The sequence below is a fragment of the Natator depressus genome, chromosome 16 (assembly GCF_965152275.1).
Source record: "Natator depressus isolate rNatDep1 chromosome 16, rNatDep2.hap1, whole genome shotgun sequence".
In the NCBI taxonomy this organism is placed as follows: Eukaryota; Metazoa; Chordata; order Testudines; family Cheloniidae; genus Natator; species Natator depressus.
Window position 1 is genome coordinate 6,179,915 of NC_134249.1, and position 17,682 is coordinate 6,197,596.

Below are 17,682 nucleotides of genomic sequence, written 5' to 3' on the forward strand. Positions count from 1 at the left end.
ACATCCCCAGAGCCCGGAAATTTGACTAGTCACTTGGGTCGAAAAGGGGTAATGTTAATTACAGTAATTTAACCTTTCTGGTGCAGGTTATCTTTTAATAATGCTGCCCCTGGCACCAGCCCAGTTCTTCCGACCCTTCCCCACTGGGCTGGGGATGGATGGAAGCAGGTTTCCAGCACGTTGTGGTCCCCTAGGAGCAGAGAGGGGTCAAGTAGCTAGCACAGCACAGTCCCCTGGCCACAGGCAGCTGAAGAAGGCAGTGTCCTAAGGAAGCAGCGATCTAGAGATAGGGGGCTGATCTCAGGGCAGTAATGACTTGTGGGGCAGGTTCCCAGTGGAGCAGAGAGCCAGGGGATGATCCCAAGGCAGTAAAGAGTTGGGAGACGGGGGAAGGTCCCCAGTGCCCTAGGGCACCAGATCCAAGGGGTGGTCCCAGGCATCATTCAGTTGGAGCTAGGTCCCCAGCGTCCCAGGAGAGCAGAGAGCCAGGGAGGGAATCCCAACGCAGTAATGAACTGGGGGCAGTCCCCAGTGCCCTACGGGAGCAGAGAGTTAGGAGGTGTGATCCCGGGGCAGCAGTGAGTCGGGGGGCAGGCCCCCAGTGTCCTGGGGCAGCAGCTCCGGGGGGTGATCCCGGGGCAGCAGTGAGTCGGGGGGCAGGCCCCCAGTGCCCTGGGGCAGCAGCTCAGGGGGTGATCCCGGGGCAGCAGTGAGGCAGGGGGCAGGCCCCCAGTGTCCTGGGGCAGCAGTGAGGCGGGGGGCAGGTCCCCAGTGCCCTGGGGCAGCAGCTCCGGGGGGTGATCCCGGGGCAGCAGTGAGTCAGGGGGCAGGCCCCCAGTGCCCTGGGGCAGCAGCTCAGGGGGTGATCCCGGGGCAGCAGTGAGGCAGGGGGCAGGCCCCCAGTGTCCTGGAGCAGCAGTGAGGCGGGGGGCAGGTCCCCAGTGCCCTGGGGCAGCAGCTCCGGGGGGTGATCCCGGGGCAGCAGTGACGCGGGGGGCAGGCCCCCAGTGTCCTGGGGCAGCAGTGAGTTGGAGCCGGGGTGGGCAGGGCAGGAATGAGCTGGGGCACTGGGGGCAGGATCCCAGCGCAGCCCCCCTGCCCCGGGGCCGCCGCGGGCCCGCACCTGTTCCCGTCCCCCGCTCTGCAGCGCGCCCCGGTGGCCAGCGCGGTGGGTGGGTCCGGTTCTCCCGGCCCCGGGGCGCGCATGCCGGGCCCGGCGCTGTGCGGGCGGTGCCGGGATTGGCCCGCCCCCGCTCCGGCTCCCCGCCCGGCAGACGGACTCCTCGCAGCTCCGGCGGTGGCCCCCGCGCTCTCCCTCCCGCCCCCGCGCCCGGCCGGACCCCGCTGCAATGAGTCCCCGGCGCTGCTGAAGGATGGTGGCGGCCCGCAGAGCGCCTGCCCCCCGGCTCGGAGCCCTCCTCCTCCCCGGGATCGTCCTCGGAGCCTGCCTGCTGCGGCCCGGCAAACCAGGTGAGGGGCCGGGCGGGGAGAGCCCGGCTCCGCTGCGCCAGCAGCTGGGTGGGGTGCGGGGTACGCGGCTCCCTACGGGGCGCGGTCTGTGGGAGACGCTGCGGGGCACTGGGGGTGCAGCGTGTTCCTGCGGGGGGGCGTTGGGCTGATTTGATGGGGAGGCTGCAGGGAGTGGGGCTGGGCGGTGCATCCTGGTGCAGCCGGACACAGGGTTTTCAGAGTCCCGTGGGCCGCGCAGGGCGCTGGCTGTGGGAGCTTTTCCTTGTGCTCCCTTCACGTCGGAGAGTCTGAGGGGGGCCGCGAGGTGAGCCCCTGTCTCGCCCCCCGTGGGCGCAGGCTCCCGTCCCCGGGAAGGACCGGCTGGCTGGTAAACACAGGGCAGTGCTGGCTCAGCCACCTCCTCCTCGGTTGAGGGCAGGGGATGAGGGGGTTGGGGGGCTGCGGTGCTTTTCGACCTCAGGAGACTGCACTGAAGCCCAGCAGGAACCGGGCTATTGTATTAACTCAGCCCTGCGCCCCACTCTCAGCTGCACAGTGTCACAAGAGCCTTACCCAGGAGCAGAGGAGGGCTGAAGAGAGTCTCAGAGCTGCCTGCTTCTGTTCATGACAGAAGGGTCCCTCTCAGTGGGATGTCCCTCCCCATGGGGATTCATACAAGAGCAACAGTGCCTGGGAAGGGGAGGGTGGACTGAGGGCTAGGAACCCAAAGCCCTGTGGTTCCCAGGGTCGTTTTATTTGTAAACCTCCTTGTAGCAGTGGGAATCGCTCCCCACTCCAATGGCTCCTGACCAGTAATGCGCCAGCACTGGTCAAAAAATGCCCGTGTCTGGAAGATGTGTGACCCCTTTGCCTATAGGAGGATAGCTGAGAAATAGGATGGTGACCAAGTCTTGGGTTTAGCTATTTCCTTCTCTAAAATCTTAAATGACATGGTTCATAATGATCTAAACCAATCTGAAAATAAACCTTCCCAAGCCTTGTGGTCAGCCCCTAGCGTAGAGGAGAGGGGATAGTGCTTACACAGCTGGAATGTAGTGCGGCAGTGAACCTAGCTGCTTCAGTCTCTCTATGTGTGTGGATCTATTCGGAGAACCAGGAAATCTCATGACGATACAGATGTTTGCATAGCTGTGTGTGACCAGGAAGAGATGGCTCTTAATGTCCAGTATAAAGAATTTTTAAGTTACTATAAAACACAAGCAGTGTGAATTTTAATATGAATAGTTAAGGGCTTCTGAATGTTTGACCAGTGTCCGTCCATGAGCCTCCCTGAGAGGACCATCCAGCATGTTGTTGACCAGACCAAAACTTCAGATCTGTAATAAGACTTCAGATTTAACCAGAATGACATAATATTGGTAGCCTCCACACGGCTCTCAGGGGAACAGAAGGCCAATATTTTCCTCTGCCAGTTAACTAAAAACTTGTGAATTTACCAGTATAAACTTCTTAAAAATCAGGTTAGTTTACACAGGAAAAACGGTCTGTCCATTCCTGAGACAGGGGACTTTGTGTGTGTAAGGTGTTCGGGGCAGAATTTGGGTTTGTACAAAAGTTTTTGTGTCAGTGGTGTCTGTCCTCTCCAGTGCAGCATATGGATCTGCTTCTGACATCCTTAAGTTGAATAGCACCTGACCCTATGAGTTGTGGACTAAGGTTACTATCCAGCATGAAGAAGGGTGGCAGAATCTGACCCTTTAGGGATATGTCTACACAGCCCATGGCAGGAGCCTCCCCGCCTGGGTCTCTGGACTCAGGTTAGCTTGTGCTAGAGCTCTAAAAATAGCGCTTCGGAGTTGTGGCTCAGGCTGGAACTCGGGCTCTTGAAGCCTATGGAGAGGGACTTCAAAGCTCCGTCTACACAGCTATTTATAGAGCTCTAGCCCAAGTCCATCAGCCTGGGCTGGGAGGCTCGCTGCTGTGGCTGTGTAGATGTACACTTAGGGTATGTCTACACTGCAGTTAGACACCTGTGGTGGGCCTGTACCAGCTGACTCAGGCTCGCAGGGCTCAGGCCATAGGGCTGTTTAATTGCAGTGTAGATGTTCCAGCTCAGGCTGCTTTCTTCCTTTCTCCACCGCTTTTCTTATTGCGCACAGGCCAGGACAGCGCCTAATGGTGCATGGTGCGCTGGTCATTATGAAGTGGGCTAATATAGCAATGGAATGGCTAGTGACTTTCCCTATGGGTTTGATCCTATATATTTATCCTCACATGCTGGACCTTACTTCTTCCTAGAATCCCAATGACTAAAATGGGATTCCTCAATGGAGGAATTGTCCATGCATGCAGGATCAGACCCTGCAACCCTCCATCTAACCTTTGAATGAGTAGAAGGTGACTTATGCAGAGGGAGAATAAATACATAGTAATCGTGTCTAAGTTACTTCTTACAGGCTTTGTAAGCCATACCTTTGATAATTTAATAAAAAGAGTTCTCCGTTAGTAATGTGTTCAGATAGTCAGGAGTCACTGGCAATTAGTGCTATTTGCTGTAAATCTTTACACTTGGGTAGTTCTGTTTGCTGAAATATTACAAGATGCTTGTACCCGTGGATCTATTTTCAGACTAGTGGGAGAGTATTCATCCTGCACTGGGTCAGGTTCTTGTTTCTGTATCAGAGCTGGGAGGAGCCTGACAAGCATAGCTTTGTTTAAAAAGTAGAGCTATTTTAACAATGAGCTAACAGTCTTGCTGAACTGTGCCAGCCCAAGCACAAAAATTGCTCATCCACCCTGTGTTATGATGACTGATCGAGAACAAAATATGTACTAAAAAAAAAAAAAAAACTACTCACTGAAATTCCTCACTTTGAGAGAGTAGAATTGTCAGCTACAATGGTTAAAAGAGGTTTCCCCTATTTTCCTCTTAAAGAAATTAAGTGGACTTTTTGCCCATCATAGTAACCTCTGCTGTCTTCTTTCAGCAGTGACAAGTTTGGTGAAGGAGCTTGTTTTGTAGGATTTGAAGTTCATGTGTGTGCTGTGTTCATTTGAAAACTGATTGATTTCTAGGCTGTGGCACAGAGCATAGGAATAGACTAAAAACTAGAGAGTTGCAGAGCCTTGGCTCTGAATTTCAGAGTGTATTAATGCACAGACACCGTTAATGCACATACACCAGTCCTGTGAGAGCCACTTCAGTTCCAAGAGTTCATGTATTTGGACTGTGGAAGTTCTGATTTCTGGGGCTTCAGTAGGTTGCTCTTCAGTCACATGCCAAACCTGTACACGGTGTTTGTAATTTCTGGCTAATATTGACGACGGAAAGTCAACAAAAAGGCAGTGTCCTTGGTTTATGAGAGAGAGATTTTTACAGTGGAATCAGTGCTGGCGTTCGGGGGTAGTAAGCAGAGCAATTGCCCGGGGCCTCACACAGAGGCAATGCGTCTGGGGGGACATGCAGGGTCATGTGCCCCCGCAGATTTGCTGCTTGGCTTGTACTGAGCACGCTCACACAGATGGAGCATGCTCAATTATACTGCTGAAGCCAGATGCCCTCACTCTGCCCCTTCCCCACTGTTGGCGGTCATCTCTGGCCCCACGCCACAGGGGCCCCGCAAAGCTAAGTTATGTGCGGCGGGGCTCGGGCTTTTTGTCTTCAGCAGGGGTGGGGGCCCGCTCCTTAGTTACTGCCCTGGGCCCCAGCCAGTCTAATGCCGGCCCTGAGTGGAATGTAAGCAGTTTCTGTCTCATTATCAGTGGAAAGTACATAAAAAGCTTTCTTCTTATCCAGGGAGTGCCCACTGACATTTCACAGTGCCAGTGTGCTCCTGTAGGATCTTCAATACTGTGTCTTAGGTGACCCATAATTGTCCTGTCTAGTCGTTCTGTGCTGGAGGGATGGGCACTATCAGGCAGAGATGTGAGGGGAGGCAGCGGTGGTATAGTTAAGTGTGGGTGGATGGAGAGTGATGGGTTGGTAAAGGATAGGGTTGGGTCTTCAGATTTTCATCATGTCCAGGGATGATCCTTGTCAGCTGAGTTTGGAAAACTCAGAAGCCCCGATTTTTAAAGGTATTTAGGTGTTGCTGTGCACAGCTCGCAATGCCTATGTCTCATTTTCAAAAGTGACTTAGGCTCCTAAGTGCCTAAATCCCATCAACTATCAATGGAATTTTGGCTTCTAAGAGCAATACTCCCTTTAAAAATGTGATATTTAGGCTGCTAAATCAGTTAGGTGTTGCAACACTGAGTGCAGCAGTGCCTAAATACTTTTAAAAATCTAGCCCTAACTCTGCCAGCCAAAGGATGATATGAAAAATTGGAGGGGAATGGGAGAGAGAATGCTGGAGGATACATCATCTCCAGTGTCTTGGCTGCTATCCATAGCTTTCTCCCAGTAGCAGATGTAATTCCAGTCTGTTTCTCTGTAGCCCACAGGTTTTGGACTAGCAGTATTGAAACTGACCAGCGTTTGGTCAGTTTCAGTCTGGGGTGGGGAGAGTGTCTGTTCAGGTGCTCTCTAAGTTAAGATGTAGTGTTTTCAAAAAACCTCATGAATAGATTATCAATGGACAGTAAAATTCAGAGGGTTAGTGTGCAGCCTTATCAGAGCAGCAGCAGAAAATGAGGATTAAACGGAAACCTGTTCCTCCGAAACTGCCACCTGAGGCCTGGTTATTTTACCAATTATTGAGCTTCTGCAGAACAACAAACATTGAACTTCTTTCTAAGAGCGCACAACAGCGTGGAGGGACTTGTCTTCCAAATGACAAAGGAACACAGTAATCTGCTTGTGGCACCTTAGAGACTAACCAATTTATTTGAGCATTAGCTTTCGTGAGCTACAGCTCACTTCATTGTATGCATCTGATGAAGTGAGCTGTAGCTCACGAAAGCTTATGCTCAAATAAATTGGTTAGTCTCTAAGGTGCCACAAGTACTCCTTTTCTTTTTGCGAATACAGACTAACACGGCTGTTACTCTGAAAGTAATCTGCTATCCTTCACTTTCCTTGGAGACGGTTTTTTAGGGATTTGATTAGCACAAACCATGAACAAATGCCAGTGTTGTAGGGTTGATTAATTTCAGGTACTTCTGCATAAATCCCCTCCCCCAAGATGATTTAAAACAACTTAACTTCTAAACTACCACTGGGAGCAGCACTCTCAATCTGACATTTCATTCTTGGGTGGGGTTTCAGGTAACAGGTGCCTCCCATGTTTGCTTTAGGGCATGGCTGGCTGGCTGGCTGCCTGCGGTATCCAGATTAGTTCTGTAATAGGTGCGACACGTAAATGTGCTTGGGATGGGGGATGCAGGCAGAACTAAATGGGAACTGAATCCTGCTGCTATACTTCCAGATGTGCTGGGGAGGGGAAATGATGCCTGTTTTGGGACAGAGAGTGGTTTCCCGCTGTGATTTGGTTCACTCAATGCAATGTTCATGAGGGTGAATGGAGGGGAGTTTAATGTTTTAGGGGCCAGATCAATCTGTGTTTGGGCTGTTTTCCAGTAATGCTTTCGGTTCTAAAATTCCAGCCATCCCGTGGGAAGAGAGAGTCCTGTTGACAGGAAATCGGTGTTACTCAATGGAATGCGTGTTGCGGTTCAGGGGAATATGGAAGACCCAGGATTGTATTTGCATAGTTTGCTGGACTGTTCCTGTAAAGACACCCTGACTGACCTACAAGAACCTCTCCCTGACGTTAAAGCACCAGAGAAAGGGAAAAAAGGCCTGGCCTTTATCTTGCTGTAATCTGCCCTCTTGTATCAGGCGTGTCACTTGTGTGTGTAGTGGGGTGAGCCATGCCGTCTGAGCCATGCCCTCTGCCTCCTGGGATGTGCTACCCTGATTCAGGAAAGTGGCTTACTAGCCTGTGATGTGGGAACTCTTCTGTGTGGGAGGGGAGAGTTGAGCATTTTAAGGAGGGAAGTCTTACAATAAACATGTCTTCCCATTTTTAGACTCTGGTTTCTGTTTTTCTGCTTTAATTTTCTTGGTACCTTAATTGCAAGGGGCAAAGATGCTAATGCCAGTTTTTCCCCACCTTGATGCCTGGGGGGTGACGGTAAGGTTCTGTCGCTGAGGAAGGCATGGGGGAAGACTGGCCTTATGTTTAATGGACCACGCTGGGACTCAGGAGATCTGGGCTCAAGTTTCTGGCTCTGACTCCCTGTGTGATCTGGGCAAGTCACATCTATGTGCCTCAGTGATCTGTAAAATGGGGATAATATTCCTTCCTTTAGATTGAAAGGACTTTGAGGCCAGGACTGTTCCTCTCCCCTCCTCCACCTCACGGGGGGGTTTGAGGATAAATACATTAAAGATTGTGAGATGCCCAGATACTGCGGTGCTGGGGGCCATCTAAGTGCCTATGATAACTAGTGAGAAGAGCCTTGGGACTGGTTGTCCTCCCCAGTGACAGGGTTGTGCATGCGACAAAGCTGGTGGCTGTTGTCAGCGGGAACTTACGATGGGAGCCCTGGTTGTGTCTGGCTATTGGGGCGAGAGCTCAGAGTGGGTGCCTGGGAGTGGGGAGACTGAAAACCCGAGACGCCCTTCTTAGTGGAGAACACTGTGGTGAACTTCCAACCCCCAGTAATAGGAAATTGAAATAGAAATTTGAAACTGTAGCCTCAGGCAGCCACTTACTGGGGTGAGCTGAAAGGGAGGAATATATTAAGATTTGTGCTCCTTTTTTGGCTGTGTTCTGTCTGACACGTTTATTTGTTGAAAGAGGCTTTTATCCTGTTTACATGACAAATTCAGATGTTGCCTGACCTGTTTTCCTGGAACCATTCCATGGAGCACAGGTAAGGTCATGGCATCAGACATCCTGCAGGGATAACTTGATTGACAGGGGAAGAGACTTTTTTAGACTGTTTTTGTTGTTGGTAACATCTATTGAACTTAAATGCCTGAGAAACAGTCAGAGAATCTGAAGATTTGAAACCTTGTCCCTTCTACCATGGTTGGGGGTTCACAATCCACACCCGGCCAACTAGTAAGTCATTCAGCAAAACCAGACTTGGTATTGCTGGGCTTTTTAAAGTAAAAAACAAGCAAAAAAAGGGGGGAAAAAAAACTTGCAGTCCTCTTTTAAAGGGGAAGAGGACCTTGGATTAATACTGACAATCAGAAGTGTTAAAAGTCAAAGTTTGTAGCTCTGTGGAGTTCTAATAGGTTAAAAGACTTGTGGTAAATAAGGCTGAAATGAATTGCTCCTCTTTTTGCCATATAGAGAACGCTTCACTGCTCATTCCACAGTTCGTCAGTCTAGGTGCGTTCACAATTACCCTGCTAGGCAATAAAGTGATTTTCAGAAAATAATTCACTGTGACTTTTTTCTTGTCTTTATTGATTTAGGTTTCGGAGATACAGCCCAAAAGAGTACATCTGTAGAAAATCACCACACATGTTATTGATACAGCAATGTCATATGTTCAGAATCTTAAGCCTTCAACAAATCACAGAGAGAACATTCAAACTAATGTTTTTGGCAAAGCAGACTGAATAGACAGGACATGAGGAGGGAATTTTTTTGCTTTGAAGAGACACGTTTCAAACCGGAATGAAGAGCCTCTTTGTTAAAAATGCAGCCCTAGCCACCATGTAGAAATTGTTGTAAAAATTAGACACTTGATTTAAGATAGCCATGTTTAATCTAATGCACTGTTGGAAACTTCATGTGGAATGTCGCGGGGGTGATGAGGCTGTGTTCCAGTGACAGGTACAATCCAGTTGTCAGCAGCCTGTATGCCATTGAGATGGTAACTACATACCCAGCTGCCCAAGACAAGCCTCTGCTGGGCTGGCGGAGAGGTGTGACTTGCAAGATGAGCAAACGTGAGCGAGAACTGATCTGAGCACCGAATGCCTGTGTGTAGGGGGGCTGCTCTTCCAATGACTCCTTTACATCCAAGAAGCAGTGCATAGAGGAGAAACTCCAGTCAAGCTCTGTTAGGATGGAGTCAAAAGAGCTGGGTTTCTCCATGCTTTTCATTGCTTTTTAGTCTGCATGGTAAGTTGATCCTGAGCTAGGACTGTGAAATTGGAGTGATTTGAGAGTGGCTCTTAAGAGAGCTGCAGGGATCACACAGACAGGCAGGCTCCAAGGTGTAATTATTGCCAGCTACAATTCATGGTTAACCCTGTGCTGCTCGTGCCATTCTGGCTACAGTCCATCAAGTTCCCTGGTGGAGGAAGGGAGTAAGTGGACATATGTACAACTTAACTCTTCATTCCTTCTCATAGGTTATCTTGGAGACACGACACCTTGTAACTAATACAGCACTGAACCGCAACAGGCTAATGGCCCGGGCTGTGGGCTAATGGTACAGGTCGCGGGACTAGCCTAGCAACTAGGTCACTGGACTGCAAGTCAGGAGAGACCTGGGTTCTGTTCCTGGCTTGGCCTCTGACCACTGGTGTGCCTTGGCCAGGTCATTTCCCCTCTCTGTGCCTCGGTTTCACTTCTTACCCTATATCTGTCTAGTGTGTTCAGATAGAAGGAGCAAGTCCCTGCCCCAAAGAGCTTACAATACACTTGTACAGAGTTTGCTGTTTACATTTTTTAAGTAATTATTTTATTTGTGCTTATTAAGGCAAAATTACAATAAAATGTTAACGTTCTACATAGGACATAATCTGATCCTGGTTGAGTAAATGTTCAAAGAACCTGCCTAAAAATTCTGGTTTGCTGGCAAGGGAGCCCACCTCCTCTGAGCACACTGAGCACATTTCTAAATACCTGTCCTTTTTTTGGAGCTTCTCTTGTGTACATACTTGGTGTGAAAGATTTCCTTTTACAAGGACAGTCCATATTTTACTATACCACAATTCCATAGGAAGGGAAAGTCACCTCTTTCTATTAATGTGCAATACAGCGTCTTGCTGCTAACAATAAAAAAAAATAATTTGTCGTTCTGTTTAAAATCTAGATCCTTTACCGGAGCATTAAGGAAGGAGATCAAAAGTCAGGAGCACATTTATTTCCCCCCTGCCCCCGATCAATGGGGAAAATATCTGAAAGCAAAGGAGCTCCCAAGTCAACCCTTCCTCCCCATCATCTTCATTTTCATCCAGTGGGAGTAAAACGCTGTCCCTTATAATATTTGACTTGTTGTTTCACTGTAACAGGAAGGAAAGTGCTGCAGAGAATGAAATGTCTGCTTTAAAACCTTTTAATGAACGGGTTGAGATCCAGCTGCCACCTATTCTGCAGTCTCCTACTTGCATTTCGCTCTCTGTGATCCACTTCCAATCTTTGCGCTGCAATAGTCAGCATCCTTCCCCACTGCTCAATCTCCTCCTTCAAGTGCTGTATGAAAGGGTTCGCTGACTCCAATCTCTGCAAAACCATCTCTGGTAAAGGGCCGTCACTCTTTGTAGCCCTGGTGTAGGAAATGGAGTTTGAATGGGTTTAATTTAGCTGATTTCCATTTCCCTGGTGCTCTGGGATGCTTTTTGCATATTATCCAGAGCTTCAAATTATGCGCTGAATTGTGCTCCATATCCCTAATACCTACTAGCACCAAGTGGATGACTTAGTCTGAGGGGGAACTTTGCATCTCACTCCTTTTAACATAATATGGGTATTTTTAAATCTCCACCTCTCCACGGAAACACCCTAAACCCCTGTATGTCTGCTCCATCCCGGTTACTGCAGACAGATCTTAGTCTCCCTCCTGAGGTGGCTGCTCTCGTTGCTATTTAGAGGCAGAAAATGAAGAGGCAGCAATTAGAGTCTACTCTCTTTGTAAGGCAGCTATGTGTCTATATCGTTATTGCAGGGAGAAGCCTTTCAAAATATAGTGCTGGAACCAGCCCCTTCTGTGGCAGACTTACAGAGCGTAGTATTCTTGAAGAGGTAGGATCTCATTAGAATTGGAAGGCTAAAGGACAGGGCATGGGTGTGGATTCAGCCATAAATGACTCCGTTAATGAGCTGTGAGTTGACAGTTTTTTTTTCTTCCTTAAGTTGGCCAAGACATTTCTCAGCCTGTGCATTCTCTCCCTGTGGGGAATTCCTACAATGGCTGCCCCTTAGTTCAGAATACTTCCTGATGGGATGAGGAACGACAGATGGGGGGCGAGTGGCTTTATCTGCAGTGCACATTTGTAATATGGACTTTTATTTCTCTGTTTGTGTTTCACAACAGCTGGTGGGCAGGTCCTGTTGTGGAAATCGTCCTAGCTCCATGGACTCAAAAGGGGCTTCAGAGTAGCAGCTGTGTAAGTCTATATCTGCAGAAAGAACAGGAGGACTTGTGGCACCTTAGAGACTAACATATTTATTTGAGCATAAGCTTTCGTGGGCTAAAACCCACTTCATCAGATGCATGCATGAATCCGATGAAGTGGGTTTTAGCTTACGAAAGCTTATGCTCAAATAAATTTGTTAGTCTCTAAGGTGCCACAAATACTCCTGTTCTTTTTTTCAAAAGGGGCTGTGACAATTAACCTTAGCAAAGGAACTGCCCTGTAGATTGTAAATTCTCAGTGAAGGAACTGGTAGCTTGTATTCCCTACTGCAGAGGCTGGCTGTTGTTCCCAGCAAGGAGGCCTGTTTTCCCCTTGTGTGTTTGTAACTCATGTTCTCCTTAAGGGACCGTGGTGATGAGCAAGGTGCCAATGCCCAGGGGAGAGCACCCCTCCTTGATAGTAAGTGGGGGTGCTCTCTAGATGCAAAAAGTTTGTGCTGTGGTCAGGAAAGGTGCCTCCTGCCAGAACTGCACTGCAGATCTCTGCCGCCGAAGAATGATTCTGGCTTCCTTTATCTCCTCTGCTCCTTACTGACTGTGAGAGCCAGAAGATCATGCCGTCCTCCGCAGGGAAAGCCTACTGTGCATGAGACTAGACTGGACAAAGCCCTAGATAAACCTGCTGTAAGGAACAGCCCTGTGCTAGCCCCTGGGGGGATTGAAATAGCCCCTTAGGCCATCTAGTCTACCTCTCACATCACTGCTCTGTTGGAGGGTGAATGGCTGAGAGGCGGAATGGACACTTCATCTCATTTGGTTGCAGGAATCTGACTAGGTTCTTACATGGTGCCTATCACATAGAATCCAAGTGGCAGCTGGCATCCTGGAGCATCCCTCTTTGTTCTAATGATGTAGCCTCGGTTTCTCCTCTCCTCTGCACCCACCTTTCTATGAACAGGGTAAATTATGAGTTAGCAGCTGCTAGAGGGAGCATGGGTGGGTGGAATGAGTAAATTAGCAACAGCTGCTGGAAGGCGGGAGGGTAGGTGGAAATAAATGAGAAAACAAGTGAGAGGCTGATAGTTCTGCTTAGCTCGCTGCCTGGCCTGGGAGAACGGGGAGGGTCATCCCTGTTAGATGGAGCTATTTTAGCGTGGGTCATAGAACAGTGCTGCCTGTCTCCCCATAGGGCCTGCCATGCATGTGAACACTACTTGGGTTAGGGTGGAAGCAGGTTAGTGGCTCAGGACAGAGAAATGGACGACTCTCTTGATTTTGGGAGGTATCTGAGGTTTTGCTCTTCATTACAGTCTTAGGAGCTAGTTCCTCTTGTGGCAGCCTCTCTGCACTAATCCATTTTTCTCACTGCCTGCTCTGGCCCTGCAGGTATTTCCCGGATAATTCCCTGAGGGCAATTTAGTCTTCTGTATGCATGGCTCTTGCCAAAAAGGGGCCTTTTCCCAGCATCTCTGTGAGGCATTTGGTTTGGAAAAAGTTCCCTTACCTCCTTCTACAGGCTCCAGCATGGAAACCAGTTTGTGGGGAAAGTTTGCTTAAAACAGCTCATCTTCTGGGTCATGAGAGCATTAGAAGAGTTAATCAGCTTATACGTCTCCTTTGTGCTTATTTAGTTATGGGAGCATTTGGGGTAGAGAGATTTAAGCGTTGGGTTCACTATAAATGCGGAATCAATTACCAAGCCAGAGAACAACTGCACAGTACAGAGCTATTCATTCTCCCCTCTTGTAAATATCCCTGTGTTAGCAGGATTTGCTTTCTAACCCCAGGGGTTGACATCGGGGCAGGATTTTTCACTGGCCAGAGTGCATGAAAGAACAAAGAGGTTCTCATTTATTTGGTACCTTCTCCTGCCTCTTTCTGAAATTAAAGCCAAGACACTTGGAGAGGGAGCAGAGTCTAGTCTGCCTCTCCGTAGGTATGTGAACAGCTGCGAGCACCAGGGAGCCCTGATCTTGGCTGGGGCCTGTAATGATAGGATTTTTAAAGGTGACTGGTTTCAGAGTAGCAGCCGTGTTAGTCTGTATTCGCAAAAAGAAAAGGAGGACTTGTGGCACCTTAGAGACTAACCAATTTATATGAGCATAAGCTTTCGTGAGCTACAGCTCACTTCATCGGATGCATTTCCAGAGAGTGGGTGCTCAGCACTTCAGGTCAGGCCTCTTTGATGCATCCCAAGTTGGGCATCTAAAAATCACTGTCACTTCTGAAAATCATGCCTTGATATTTTAGCTATTCAGGGTTTTTTCCCTCCTTGTTACTGGTTTGGGCAGTCAGAGGGAGCTCTACTGTGAGCTTGGCTGCAGTACAAAGAGTTTCTCTACTGCGATTCCACTTGCATTTGGTCCAGGTAATTGGCTACCTAGCGGCCCACCCAGGACACTGGTGGCCTCTGATTCATTCCGACCTATGGATTGTTAAGTATGCACATCTAAAGCACTTCCAGCCCTGTCTCCCAGCTGCTCCCTTTGCTTGTGGCAAAGAAGTGCTCAGAGCTGTTTGGATGATGGAAACAGCAGGCACTGACCAAAACCGGCTTCCAATGTGAAATCATAGCTGGGCATGCTTTACTGATTTCAGAGGGATGACTAACGCCGACCAAATGTACTCTGGAAAATCACAGGCTGTGAGGGCAGAGCAGTGCTTGGCCTTGTGGACTCATTCTCTGGCATCTTCAGGCTCTAATCAGCCTCTGGGGGCAGCAGCTCATTAAAGTTACCCCAACTCCCACCTCAGTTTGGGGTCTGACTCTGGAGTGAGCCATCTTTCCTGTCCTTGCTGCCATCACTGGAAGCGTTTCTGTGGAGAGGAGCTGGGGGAGGAGCAGGCAGGGGCTGGTCAGTTTCTTTGCTTTTCCATCTGACCTAGTATAACCGAGGGTCTCATGGCATCTGTTGCTGTCAGCTGGGAGTCTCCGATGTCTGAATAAAACGCTGCTGACTCCTGGATATTGCCAAGAAGTGCAGCTCTGGACCAGGCTGGGGGTATGGTGCCAAGGTGGCCTTTGTGCCCCCGAGGTCCTAGAGTGGCTGAGCATCAAGCCCATTCCCCGGGGAGGCTCAGAGATGCTGCGGCTAGCATCACACAGCTGATACTGCAGCTGGTGACTTGCCCCACCCCTTCCCCTCACAGCCAGGCTTCCTATGCCAGCAGCTGGCATAGTGGGAGTTGTAGGAGTGACTCTGTCAGTTTTATGCCACAGAGATTATCCTAAACTGGCTTTCAGGCTGCTTGGCACTGATGGTCCAAAGCCAACGAGTGCCATTCCCTGGCCCAGAGTGACCCAAACTGGCAATGGGCAGGTGGTGACGGAGGCTGTTGCTGGTTTAGCTTACTAGGTGCTGGGGTCATGCGGCGCTTTCCAGAGACCTCCCAGCGACTGGGGCTCAGAACATGCTGCTGTGGGAGCCTTGATTCTACCCTTGCCCATCAGAGACCAGCCTGTTACTCCACTGCGTGAGCTGCTTGGTCTCCAACAGGCCATGGGATTTTCTGACTCCAGTTCATCCCAGGGCATGGATCTTGCTCCTGCCGGTACCCTGCCCTTCCCCCAGCTATAGCGTTTCTGCTGTGGCGCTTCTCCATGGAAGCTGTTGGCCTGGACTTTGACTCCCAGATAATTCGCCAATAGGAGAGATGCTGTCCCGCTTTCAGGGCAGTTGTGCTTACGGCAAACACAATAGAAATGCTAAGTGGAGGCAACAGGCTTATACTTAGGAATGTCACCAAGTGGCAATAGTCTTACCGCGTGGAAATGGAGCATGTTAAATGTCAGAACTCTGCGATCGTTGCTAGTCTCACGCACTGGCTTAGCCTTGCGGTAGCTTTATCTGCCTGCGCGAAGGAATGTTGCAGACCTGGAACTTCTTGGCTGTACTGTATATATGAGTGTGTCAGATTCACCAAATATCCAACACACCTGCCTCTCTTGGACAACTGGTGCTTTGTGTTTTAACCCACTCAGCAGCACGGCCTTCGACTAATTTCCAAGCAATAGCCTCTGGCTCCAGAGTGCGATAAGCGCCGAAAGAAAATCAGAATTTCCGTCCCATGGAACGTTTTGAAGTTTACTTCCATCCGCAGTCGCAATGAAAACTCCAAATATCGAAATCGTTCATGGAATAAAGCGTTCCGAAGTGTCTCAATCTGGAAACGTGGAAACGGTTCATTTCCACAACTTGGATCGAAATGAAACGTTTCAGCGTTCCCGGATTGAAACTTTTTGAGTCTGTTCAACCTCAAGTTACGTTTGCCGGTGGGTCCAGTGGTGCCTTGTGGGAGTTGTAGTTCTGATTCCTCGTGCCCTCACTCTTCTGGTTTTGGGGTGGGGCTCTCTGGCTGGGCTACATCTTAAAACGTAGCAGAGGGAGGAGAGTAGACTTGGGGAAGAACTGTTTGGAGCGGGGGCTGGTTCTGTCCTATAGAGAATGGTTGGTTGAATGCAGCAGAGGTGCTGAAGTCATGGAACAAAGACTAACTGGGGGCTGGAGCCAGGCATATATGCACGGGGGAGTTAAGGCCAGAGGTAGCGTGAGGGGGTTGGGGAGGAGGCCGTGGCTGTTCTGGAAACAGCTCTGGGAGAGACTGAGTATGGGTCAGCTGTTCCAGTGCAGAGAGCACCGAGCTTTCCATACGAATGGCAGGAGTTTGGCATCATCGCAAACCAGAGGCTGCCAAAAAACAAAGGAAATTCCACCCAAAAAACTGCTGGTTTTCAGCTGTTTCTATGTGTAATTGGAGAAAACTACCATTGAACACATCTGTATGTAAATTACATTGAGAACAATGAGGGAGACACGGTGGGTGAGGTCCTATCTTTTATTGGACTGGCTTCAGGTGGTGGAAGAGCAGCTTTCAAGCTACACAGAGCTCTCCTTCAGGTCACAAACTATTACACTCTACGGGGGTCTATTGCCAAGGTTACACACCCAGTTCTCAGACTGCTTCCCTCAGAAAAGCGCCAGGAGGAAAACCGTGAAGGAGAGTTTCCCTTTATTAAACCAATTCTTTAAATGTACCGGAGCTGTAGAGCAGGGGGAAAATGCCCTTGGATCTTTACCTCAAAGAGTCAAAGCCTGACTAAAAACAGCCTTGCTTCTTTCACAGACTGCCTGGTATTTTAGAGCAGCATCAATAATTCAGCTGAGTGGGCTCACAAGGTAGAACATAAATGAGCAGGCAGGGAGGATTAATCAGCAACCTGCTGAGGTTTACCAGAGAAAGGGTATCACGTTGAGGGGAAGCGGTGAGGGTTCTGTGTGGATCGCCCTTGTAAGGTTGTGTGTGTTGGTTCTTCGTAAGGATCCTACCTGCTCGCAGCCCAAGAGTTACTTTAAATTGTGCCAGAGACAAAGGAGGGTGCTGCATTGTCATTGGGCGTGACTTTTATTTGACAGAGGAGAGAGAGGTGAACGAATCCACGGGTATAACCAGTATGTTTTCCAAGTTTGCTTTCAGGTGCTTGCAGTTTATCACTGAGCAGAAGAATTGGGATGTGGAAGAAACGCCAGGTGCGGGGTGTTCAGTGCATCTATGCGAGGTGGGGTGGGGTAGGGTAGGGATCAAAGGGGATGCTGCAAAGAATCTTTGCTCAAAGGTGACTTTGTGGAATTGAGGCCGCTACAGATGGGGAAAGCCCTCACGTCATTTAGTGGCCCCCGCCCCCTGCCAATGCGTGACTGTGCTGTAGTGCAGTGGTTTTCAACCTGAGGTCCATGGACCCCTGGGGCTCTGCAGACTATGTCTAAGGTTTCTAAAGGGGTCCGCACCTCCATGTGACATTTTTTAGGGGTTCGCATAAGAAAAAAGGTTGAAAACCTCTATTGTAGTGCTTTGTCCAGCCCGTTTGAACCGCAGTGCCCCAAACGCTGTGACTGGGCATTGTAGTGATCTCAGGGCGCTCCCCTGACTGACACCAGCTGAGGATTGGGCCCACTGTGAATGTATTTCATGCCCGGGGTGAAAGTAACTCCGAAGACTTACGGGTCCGGGGGCTGGGCTGGGTGAGCATCCCCCGGCCAGCCCTTCCACGCCGCCTGGCCCGTG

At 49.6% G+C, this 17,682-nt stretch overlaps 1 protein-coding gene across 1 annotated transcript in view; it reads left to right on the forward strand.

The window, feature by feature from the left end:
* The first annotated feature begins 1,301 nt into the window (after positions 1-1,301).
* Positions 1,302-17,682, forward strand: part of NPDC1 (neural proliferation, differentiation and control 1) — a 122,787-nt gene continuing 106,406 nt past the window's right edge. Inside the window, exon 1 of the mRNA XM_074974129.1 lies at positions 1,302-1,470. Coding sequence (XP_074830230.1) covers positions 1,374-1,470 — 97 coding nt within the window. The 5' untranslated portion in view covers positions 1,302-1,373. The remainder of the gene's footprint in view (positions 1,471-17,682) is intronic.